The following is a 10,468-nucleotide window of genomic DNA, read 5'->3' as shown; positions in this document are numbered from 1 at the left end:
TATTTATTGGACTATAATATTAGCGATATAATTTATTTTATCCGGCTCAAAGGACCAAATTTATTGTGCAGATACTTAATATAAGTCAACTACGGTCTGTAGTGCAATGTCCAATGTAGATAATAAAAAGGACATTAAGTAACAATAGGCGGCAGTCGTTCATTACCAAATATTTTCTTTATGGGGCCTCGCTTTGGGTCTAAAACTCTCTCGTCGTTTCTACGAGGAATAGTCCTGAAACACATTCGAAGTTAATTTTATTTTAATTAATATATTTCACACTCTATATAACGGAGTAAGCTTTTCCGAGCCAGTTTTAAAAAAAAATCTAACTGACGTCAGCATAACTGACGTCACGAGTGTCAGGGTTCGATCTTTGTCCATACTCGGAGGTTTGAAATTAAACTCAGGGAATATTCTTCTCTGATTTATTCCAATATGAGGCTGTCTGATCGCTCCGACGGCTGGACCAAGCCTATCGATACCAGCGGGCGCTTTATCTTTTATAACAAAAATAGGTGGGTAGACTTATTCGCTCAAAATAACAGCTTTACCAACACTAAAATATTTCAGACTAATTCAACATTTCAAAATTCACTAAAAATTATTAATTTAACAATCAAACAGTTTTAAACTATTAAAATAATCATTTCTGGACAAGTGTTTTTCTTAAATTCGTGGTTTCGCGCCGACATATATTATAAATATTTAAATATTATAAATAATATTGTTTCTATTGTTTTACTTACTGCCAGTATGTTCCATTCTTCTGAAGGCGCATTATATTATTGTGACATATCATCAGTTCATTTTGTAAATAAGTCCTCTGATCATTGACCCTTACAAATAGCTAGAATTAAAAAAAAACGTATTATTTTATCAGGTGTTTCCGCAGCATAACAATTATAGTCTTTTAATGATTTAACCTTTGATTCAGAGTCCAAACGCCATTCCCTACTTCGTAGTGTACTTATCAAATCGGTTTTAAGTCTCTCGAAACGTTTGACGGTGCGTAGTAATTCAGCCTGAAAATAATGTATATAAAACAGACAAAAAATATATGACGTATTTGAATACTAATACTTACTGGAGTTAGAATGTCCAAATTAATGTTCAAATCATCATGCTTTAACTTGCAATCTGTAAATGTTTAAATAGTATTATACAGTATATTAAATAATAAACATACAACATAAAAATATATAAGTTATGTTTATACCTGGGCCACAAACTCTGGCACCCTTTATTTTTTCTTTTAAAATAGGCAGCTGCTGTTTCAAAGTATCGATAGCTTCTAATAAATGTTTATGTTTTACGCTCTCTTTTTGTAAATCACCGTCGGAATCCCATGGGTAATCTCCTTTACGCAATTCCTCTTGCATACAGACAATTTGCTTTTCTAGTTCCCCATTTTGCCAAGCTGCTGATTCTCTAAAAAATTCAATTAATCTCACCATATAAGGGAATAAAAACAAAAGAAAACTAATACTGATTGACAAACTACCGGCATGTTTTTTCGTGGTCTAATTCTGTTTTCAAATTCTCTATTTCACTGTCGTTCATTTTAGTATTTAATATTTTACAGAAATCCTTTTAAAATTCAGCAAAATATGGCTGATTATAAATACAACCTTCGAAATTATACCATTGATTCAACATACCATAGCAACCGATACAATTCTAATTTAACTCTTTTAAATAAACAGAATTTAAAAATGTATGAAAATAACTTATTTAAATATTAAAGATTAATTATTGTATCATCACCATATATAAATACAAACCATTTGTATAGTAAAATCCATCTCTAATGTCCCGTCTCGTATCGATCTTCAAACAGAATTGACATACCTTATTCATTTTATGTTATCTGTTAAAACTGTCATTTGTCAAATTTGAAAATTTAAATTTCGAACCGATTCTTCGTTTTATATTTTAAGTTTAAAGGAATACACTAAAATTAGTGTTTTTGTTTTTTTTGTGTTACTTATTATTAACCTTTTAATTAAATATAATGAGTTTATTAAGTGCTGTTCTACTGGAAGCTGACAAAGCTACTACAAAAGATATAAAAAAATATCTCGATGAGTTAGTACCGAAATTAAAAGATCTCACTGAAAGAGTGCAAATGCTATCCTGGTCATTACAACAAAATTTTATCGACACATACTTACATTTTACACCTACAAAAAGTTTGGAACAATTAAATTACAAAAACCGGAAAGCGAACATACTTTCCGACTATTCGAAATTCAAACAAGAAGTAACATTATTTGATGAGAAATTCGACAACAAAGACGGAATCATTGAAGATTTCAACAGTAATCGTAAAAAGTTAGAAAAATCTGTTAGTAATTTTCACGATCTTTGTATTGTCGGTGAAGGGAAATGGATTTTAGATAAAGCAAATCATGAATTTGGCAGATTTAATTACACCGAAGCTATACTTGGTATTAAGGAATTGCAAAACAAATTGCGTGAATTAAAATTTGAAGGAAATGGCAACAAGGCACTAACTAATTTAACAGCTCAAGCAGACACCCAGTTAGCAATATACACAGCCCAGTTGAGCATTGAATGGGAAGATATATTTAATTGGTCAGAAAAAAAGGGAGTAAATTGTGTTATTTATTCACTTTCAGTACTACAATGTGACCCGACCCTTATACAGAAAATTTTAAAATCTTTATATGTGACTGAGAGAATGAATGCAGAGCTTGGTGAATTTTCACATTTCTTTATAGATAAATTGCTACACAACGTCATCAAGTACAACTGTGAAATATTCACCGAAGACCCAATTGGAGCGTTGGTGTTCAACATTAAGATAGATCTGAACGAAAGAAATAAACCAAATTTCCAAACAATATTTAACAATTTAACGGCAATATTTGAGTTCCTCCAATCAACATTAGGTACCCAGATGGAAGCTGATAAAACCTTCATCGAAGTGTTTTCTGATTGTATCCAAGATCAATTTTTCAATAAAATAATTGATAACTGTATTAGAAATAATTTGCCATCATGTGACAGTAGTTACGAGAATTACAAAAATATTGTTGTAGAATTGGATTCATTCAATAAATTCTTAATTGAACTAAAATTTGTTGAAGCAAGTGAATCACCACTTAACAGATTCATAAATGATACAGAATGCGTCTTATATAATAAAAAATGTGATAAATTATTGTCTGATGTACGTATAATGTTAAACAATAGCCTCTCACACGCTACTATCACTGTAGGTAGTAGTAATGAAATAGAAAATGACTCAATATTAGATGTCACGCAAAAAGAGGTTGTATATGATTTGGCCAATCCTCTCTTTTTGCCAAAATGTGTGATATCACAGAATGTTAAACAGATCATGTCATTGATTATGGAACATTTAGAAGAGAGTGTGAAGCTCCCAGACAAGTATAGCAATCAGTTGGTTATGTACATAAAAGACATAGCAGTCATGTATCAATGTATTGTACCCAAGAAATTTAAAGTTAATTTAGAATGCTGTCCTCTAGATATAGGTAAGAAATAAACTTACCTCAATATATCATAGCTAATTAGAACATTTACAGAAATACTTTGTTTTTTTTTCAATAACTTTCTTGTTTTTACAGCATTTAAGATATAATATAATATTTTTCTACACTTTTCAGCTCTATTTTTCAATAATTGCTTTTACCTGGCACATAGCCTGGTTGGTCCACCCTGGAAGATTACCATGCCAGCTCCATTAGCTGATCTCTTGAACACAACACTTCTGGAATGTATACAAGACCTAAGAGTGCTGGGCTTGGAGAAAATGTCTCTCTTCTTGCAGTTTCAGAAAAATGTTATAACACAAAAAATAGAAGCAAATGGTATGTGTTTCTAAGAACAGTTATTAGTATGCTTGAGTTAAATTAAGACATAGAACTTAGGGTCACTCTAAAAAATCAAGGGAAATTAGACCTCAACATAAATACAGTATATTTTTTTCATAAATTTATACATTTATTCATACAAGAAATACAATCAGCATGTACATAAAATAAATAAATAAGCAGGACAACAGAAGGGTGGTAAAGTTAATTATTGAAATTTGTTAATTTTTTACATGTGCTTTATGTTTAATTATTGGTATTTGGTACATGGACTTCATTACTACACTTTGCAAAATCAATGTTGCTTTAAATTTTAACTTACCTTTCAAATGAATTAATCAAGTTAAACTCACTTCTCAAATTATTCTGACTAACTTAAAGGGACCAAACAGAAATAATCGTTATGATATGTAATCACATTTTTCTATATTTTTATTATTCCAGAACTGCCCTGGACATATGAATCTTATGAAACTTTTGACTGTGCTATTAACTATGCAATTACATTAATGCAAGAATTGAAAGACATGTGGTACAATGTTCTACCGAGTCGCATGTATGAGCTATCCATATGCACACTTATACTAGCTCTTTGCCAATCTATGCTGGATAGAATATTTGCTGACTGTAAGCCTATTTGTGAGGATTTGGTTTATATGCTGGCAGTGAGGTTTGAAGACACAATTGCAGAAATTACAACATTGTTTGAGGTAATACAACTCATATAAGATAAATACAGGCTTAAGTTCATGAAATTTCAAACTAATGAAGTTAAATGCTTGACTTCATTAGTTGTTTTAAAGAATAGTTAGTTTAAAGAATAACATACATACAAATGTATATAAATATTATAAATGGGACAGTTACTCTGTGTGTCTGTATTTCACATTTTCACAGCTAAAGTACTGATTCAAATTTGATGAAATTTGGAATGAAGCAATCTTAAACTTCAAAACACCTAGGCTATTTTATTAACAGCTGTCTATCATATAGCGACACAGTCAAACAAATCAAATTATACTTTCTTCAATTAGGCTCTTGTAAGATGTGATCACCTTTATTTTATCATTTTGCACAGCTGACAATTACCATTATTATAATTATTGATATTCATGCTCGATTTATCTGTCCAATTCTGGTGTATATCTTCACATTCTAAATTGTGTAAATCAATAAGAGTAATATATAAAGAGTATACAATGTTTCCAGGGTCCCATCAAATTCGAAAACAAAATCAATGTCTGGAGCAAGTTCTTAAAGATGCCGCAGTTGCTAAAGGCGCAGATGTTAGAAATAGCAGATCTTTGGCATAACGACAAGGAATTGTCTCAGAGTTATGCTTGCGAAGATATAAGACTTATAATCAAAATGAGGTTCCCTGATGATAAATATAGACTAAAAATATTAAAAGAGATACAATAAATTATTTATTATTATTGTAGTTTTTATTTTGCTACCATATTAATGTTAACTTAGAAAATAAACCGATAAAATAATGTCACCTAGACTTGTCGGTCTTGCTTACAACCCCTTAGTCCCCCAATCTCTAGATTATGAAATTAAACTCTGACTAGAAGACATCATTGTCTTTTTCAACCTTTGTCAACTTGTTTAATCGGAGTAGGCCATAATCCTGCTAACTTTCTTTCACTGGTTTTGTAGAAGTTTATTTCCGGACCGGTGCTAACTTCAATTTTAAAGCTTTGTTTTGATGTGTCTTCTCTGTCCTACTTAATATAAGCGGAAATAATATGCGCCTTGTTGGCACAACGTAAAATCTATTAACAAATAATCTAATTCATTATATTTAATATATTCAGGTTCTTCTCAATCTAGAGTACAGGGGTGCAAAAACCCCAACTCATCGGTAGGCTTTTTATGCCATACAAGGCTAAAATATATCAAATGTTTACACATAACTTGTAATTACTATTATTATGATCTTAGTTAAATGTAATTGATATTTAAATGGTCCGTTTTCTAAGATTGCTTAATCGAAACTTGAATAAGAATGGATGAAAACGGAAGGATGGTATTCTAGTCTCTCTAAGTGCCTATAGAATTATGAATGCTTGTTTTTCCCTTTCGTGTGGGAAATATGAAAAAAATGACGTGCGTGCACGTGTTTGCATGGTTACGTAAGTATAATCCAATTTTATTACTAGAATTATTTGCGGAAGAACGGAAACAGGAAACAGCTGCTCGTGAAACTGTACCTTGATTCTATACGATATAATGGATATCGAAGTCTTCTTCTGGAATATTTGTTAAGAAAATTGTATCGTTTGTTTGTTATTATATACAGGGCCGCATTTAGGGGAGGGCAACCGGGGCAATTGCCCTGGGGCCTTTGCCACTTTTGCTTTTGCCACTTTGGGGCCACGTTAGTGGGGGCCACAGTTTTTAGGTTTTTCACGCTTCTGTTTGTCTAGGGCCCCCACTGCTTTGTGGCCCGGGGGCCTCCAGCCCTTTAAATCCGACTCTGATTATATTTTGCCTAAAATGTATATGTATATAGGTAGATCCCGCTGAGTTTCTTTCGGCGGTTCTTCTCAGTTCCCAGGTGTTAAATTCCGAACCAGTGGCAGATTTTTGACCATCAATGAGCAAGTTATACACTTTTATTTTGAATATTAATAAATATTTTTGACTTTGACTGCATTATTGGCACACAAGTAAATGTTATAAGGTTTTGACTTCAATTAACAATTTCGATCGTGTAATATACTCAGGTTTTCACGGGAGCCATACGTTTAACTTAAGATAAATCATGTGCAATTCTTTTAAAACGTCTAGCAAAATGATAAAAAGGTAGGTACTATCGCTTTGAAAACTCCAATTTATTATATATAAACGTAGTCGACGATTACAGCTTTCAGTAAATCTAAACATCTATCGTCTAAAGTTATTTATTTAAAATGGATATTATATAAAATGGACGATGCTCTAAAAAAATGGACGCACTCGTCCAAATCACCACGTTAAAAATGAAAATATACTAAATGTTAAATATAAAGAAGATCCCTACGTAGTATTAATATTGTATTTTTTGTAGCTTCTGGTCAATATCAAATGGAAATTACAAAAATAAATAAAAAGTATTAACTATTTTTATTACAATAATATCATGATCCTGACCTATTTTTACTAGATCTTAAGTATATAATGTAGCAGTTGATATTGGCATTGTCAGAGAAAGTTTCATGAATGCTATAAAAGAGTGTAGCGCTTCCTAGCTCACATCATTACGTACACTTACAAGTCTGCTATCGACAGCGCTACACACTATGCAACACTTATCGGTAGGTACAACACTTCGTTAAAATATAAAACGCGGGATAGCTTAAAATTTGAAAATTGTGCTAAAGTGAAATGGACGTTGATGTGATTGTGATATCAGTGATAAAAACTGGTGATAAATTGCGATGATGCTCTCAATTCAGGTAAAGTAATAACGAATAGCATCGAGTTATAGTAAATATTTGCTTTACTATAAAATAATATAAATAATCTAATGTAGTCTTAATCTGTCTCTTACATTAAATTAACTATTTATTACTAATTTTCATATAAGTTAACTACATAAAGTTACGTTTTAAAAGTTTATTTATTTATACTGGTATAAAATTTTTCGTTCGTATACAAAGACGACATGTAGGATATAATCACGCTAATTCAATCCTTGGTATCGAAATATAAAAGAGAAATTTTCGTGCTTGAGGTGAAGTACCAATTAGATAAATCATTTTCATAAATGCTTGGTACCAGGCATACACACAAAAGGGATAAAAACAATAAAATGATGAATGACCGTTGCAATAAATACTTAATTGACAATATTCTATGAAACAATGCAAAAGAAAAAAAGAGGTTCGCGTGAGCAAGATTTTCACGCGCTGATAACAATTTATGAAGTAAAAGTAATTAATAATTTAAATTGGTAATTGACTCATGTACATAAATATTTTTGATATATATAGTCCATTTATCTATCCTTGTAAGCATTTAATTTCAATACAATTGTATTACACAATTTGTCATTTTTTCTCAACTTTAATATTATTTTTATTTCAGACGGCATTCCTGATCACAGCGTTAGCGATCGTCGTCAATGAACGTGTCGTGAACGCACAAAATGTTAATAGCGCGGATCAAATGGCTATGGAAACGAAGAACAAAGCTATGACAATTGTAGAAGGGCCAAAACTCAACAAACCAATACAACCTACCCAATTAGCGAAATCAAATCAGACTAACAGTCCGGAGTTGAGACCGTCGAGTAAACCGCCTATACATCTCACTCCAGACAAAAAATTCTTCTTTGATATGCACCAACATTTTTATAATTCAATGCCAAAGTTACATGCCCCTCCTCTACATTTATACACTAAAGAACCGTTGAAGCTTTCTAATTCTGTTTATAAGTTCCCTAATGTAATTCCAATACAACGGGGGAATTTATTCTACCAAAAGCCCACACGACAGCCGCTCGTCTTCGCTGCATCTACCAGCAACCCATTAGTATCAAAAAGTCCAAAGTTCAGTCTACCAGTTCAAACTATTAACGGAATACGGACAGATTTCGTTAGACCTCCAAAAATTGCTAATTTGTCTACATCGACGTCGACAACAATCGCCCCTACGACTCAAAGAATATTACGAACAAGGCGAATATGGCCAAAAAGGATTACAGAGAAAATGAATTCGACATCTTCTCAAAATATTTCCTTTACATCCGAAAAGTTATTAAGGAATGACACAACTAATAGCACTGATTTGGCTACATCGGGTAGCCGAGTGCGCACAAGATATGCTGCAACAGAAACTCCGATTTCATCAACATCTTACCAACCTACGACACGAGGTTACCGTAGAGTGACCAGAACTTCAAGAATAAAACCATCTAAAGCTCCGAAGTTTGATCCAATAAAACCCAATGATTGGGTTCCGATCGTACCATCTCACTATACTAAAATGAAAACAAATTCTCAAACACCTATTAGTAAAAGGTCGGATGTATTTTTACAATCTTATGGGTTACTTCCTGTAGGTCAATCAATACAGAATGCGAATGCTCTGGCTAGAAAGAAGATGGTTTTTTTTCGTAAAAGAAAACGGCAGATAAATCCTTACTTATTCACACAGGAGTATAATCCGAAACTAATATATCCGCAACAACAATTTGCTTATGATGACCAACGAGCCGAAGGAAGTCAGAACCAACAAAACGTTGTAACGAAGATTAAACATCACCACCATCATCATCACCATCGATATATCAAAACAGTGGAGAAGCCAGTCAAGGTACCGTATAAAGTAGAAGTTGAAGTACCAAAACCATATCCAGTAGAAAAGAAGGTGCCAGTGCCAGTGCCTGTGGAAAAGATAAAAGTTGTGGATAGACCATATCCAGTGCAAGTAGAAAAAAAAGTTCCATATCCTGTCACTGTCAAAGTTCCACATCCGGTCCCTGTGAAAGTTGTCGAGAAGGAATATGTACCCAAACCCTACCCAATTGTACATCATGTCCCGATTTTCAAACAGGTTGAAGTTAAAGTACCACAACCAGTCGCTGTTCCAGTTGAAAAACGAGTGCCCGTTCCCGTCAAAGTCCCATACGCTGTGGAGAAACGAGTTCCCGTACCAGTGCAAGTCGAGACTAAAGTTCCTTATCCGGTACCAGTTAAAGTTTTCGTACCTCAACCTTATCCTGTTGAAAAGAAAGTGCCCTATCCTGTAGAAGTTAAAGTTAGAGAACCCGTTGAAGTTATTAAACACGTGCACGTTAAGGTACCATATCCACAACCGTACCCAGTAAAAATACCGCATCCGATACCTTACACTGTTGAAAAGCGAGTCCCATACCCTGTTAAAGTTGAGAAAAAAGTCCCATATCCTGTCGAAGTACTTGTTCCTCATAAAGTAGAAGTTGAGAAAAGGGTTCCGGTCTACGTCCCACGACCTTATCCGGTAGAAAAGAGAGTTCCCTATCCTGTAAAAGTTCCGTATCCAGTGAAAGTGCCTGTTAAAGTACCAGTCCGAGTGCCTGTAGAAGTGCCTGTGTATATCCACCATCCTTTTCAGATCATAAATGACGACGCGATGGGAGTCGGAGTTGGCGGCAACAACTATTACCCCGCCTCTGAGAGCAATTATTACGCAGACGGTGAAGAAAACGAGTATGTCAGCCGTTCGGAGACAGAAAACGTCACGAATAGCCCGGAGCATACTGTAACTGTTCACGGGAAAACTGGTTTCACCGGCTTCGTATCGCGGTCTGATAGTGAATCCACGACTGCAAAAACAACGCCGACGAAGTGATTGTATAATTGAGCCGTTGATTTAAATCAAACAGTGCGTGTTATGGACAGATGAAAAGAAACCGTGTGATGCTGTGATATATTTGAGGAATCCTTGGCATACTTTCCAGTTTTCAGTTTTAAGGAACCCACCAGATAAGTTATTATAAATTCAATTATTTTAGTATAGACTTACAAAATCCTTGATTGTACCTCATTGAAAAAATACAAGATTTTAATAAATTATTTGTCACGAAATTTTTTAGTTATTAAAGCTATACGATATCATCGAAGGTTTTAATTAAT

General features: G+C 33.4%; 3 protein-coding genes across 4 annotated transcripts; 2 read left to right on the top strand and 1 right to left on the bottom strand.

Annotated features, from left to right (window-relative positions):
• Positions 1–119: 119 nt before the first annotated feature.
• LOC124538032 lies at positions 120–1,619 on the bottom strand. The gene is made up of 6 exons (XM_047115031.1): positions 1,505–1,619; positions 1,220–1,431; positions 1,088–1,140; positions 927–1,025; positions 750–850; positions 120–234 (listed from the first exon to the last, which is right to left on the bottom strand). Exons 1-6 carry the CDS (start codon positions 1,561–1,563, stop codon positions 135–137), a joined length of 624 nt encoding a protein of 207 aa, XP_046970987.1. The 5' UTR covers positions 1,564–1,619; the 3' UTR covers positions 120–134.
• Positions 1,620–1,952: 333 nt separating this feature from the next.
• LOC124538051 (centromere/kinetochore protein zw10-like) lies at positions 1,953–5,285 on the top strand. Its single transcript, XM_047115063.1, has 4 exons — positions 1,953–3,524; positions 3,657–3,860; positions 4,308–4,573; positions 5,073–5,285. Exons 1-4 carry the CDS (start codon positions 2,015–2,017, stop codon positions 5,283–5,285), a joined length of 2,193 nt encoding a protein of 730 aa, XP_046971019.1. The 5' UTR covers positions 1,953–2,014.
• Positions 5,286–7,061: 1,776 nt separating this feature from the next.
• LOC124537991 (adhesive plaque matrix protein-like) lies at positions 7,062–10,450 on the top strand. 2 transcript variants are annotated; one of them, XM_047114993.1, is made up of 2 exons: positions 7,062–7,165; positions 7,938–10,450. In XM_047114993.1, the coding sequence occupies exons 1-2, from the start codon at positions 7,151–7,153 to the stop codon at positions 10,182–10,184; spliced, it is 2,262 nt and encodes a 753-aa protein (XP_046970949.1). In that variant the 5' UTR covers positions 7,062–7,150; the 3' UTR covers positions 10,185–10,450. The 2 variants fall into 2 exon arrangements, with proteins under 2 accessions (XP_046970949.1, XP_046970947.1); XM_047114991.1 differs by having other exon boundaries at positions 7,099–7,306.
• The last annotated feature ends 18 nt before the right edge of the window (positions 10,451–10,468 follow it).

The sequence above is a fragment of the Vanessa cardui genome, chromosome 19 (genome assembly GCF_905220365.1).
Source record: "Vanessa cardui chromosome 19, ilVanCard2.1, whole genome shotgun sequence".
Taxonomy (NCBI): Eukaryota; Metazoa; Arthropoda; class Insecta; order Lepidoptera; family Nymphalidae; genus Vanessa; species Vanessa cardui.
This window is presented reverse-complemented; position numbering and strand designations above follow the sequence as displayed.

What these genes read in the sequence shown, in the direction of transcription:
- LOC124538032 (XM_047115031.1), bottom strand. Translation starts at nt 1,563, where the DNA reads ATGAACGACAGTGAAATAGAGAATTTGAAAACAGAATTAGACCACGAA. An exon ending in ATTTGGACATTCTAACTCCA is followed by an intron (nt 1,026 to 1,087) that starts GTAAGTATTAGT and finishes CATTATTTTCAG; the next exon opens with GCTGAATTACTACGCACCGT. An exon ending in GTTTGGACTCTGAATCAAAG is followed by an intron (nt 851 to 926) that starts GTTAAATCATTA and finishes TTTTAATTCTAG; the next exon opens with CTATTTGTAAGGGTCAATGA.
- LOC124538051 (XM_047115063.1), top strand. Translation starts at nt 2,015, where the DNA reads ATGAGTTTATTAAGTGCTGTTCTACTGGAAGCTGACAAAGCTACTACA. An exon ending in ATGCTGTCCTCTAGATATAG is followed by an intron (nt 3,525 to 3,656) that starts GTAAGAAATAAA and finishes TACACTTTTCAG; the next exon opens with CTCTATTTTTCAATAATTGC. An exon ending in ACAAAAAATAGAAGCAAATG is followed by an intron (nt 3,861 to 4,307) that starts GTATGTGTTTCT and finishes TTATTATTCCAG; the next exon opens with AACTGCCCTGGACATATGAA.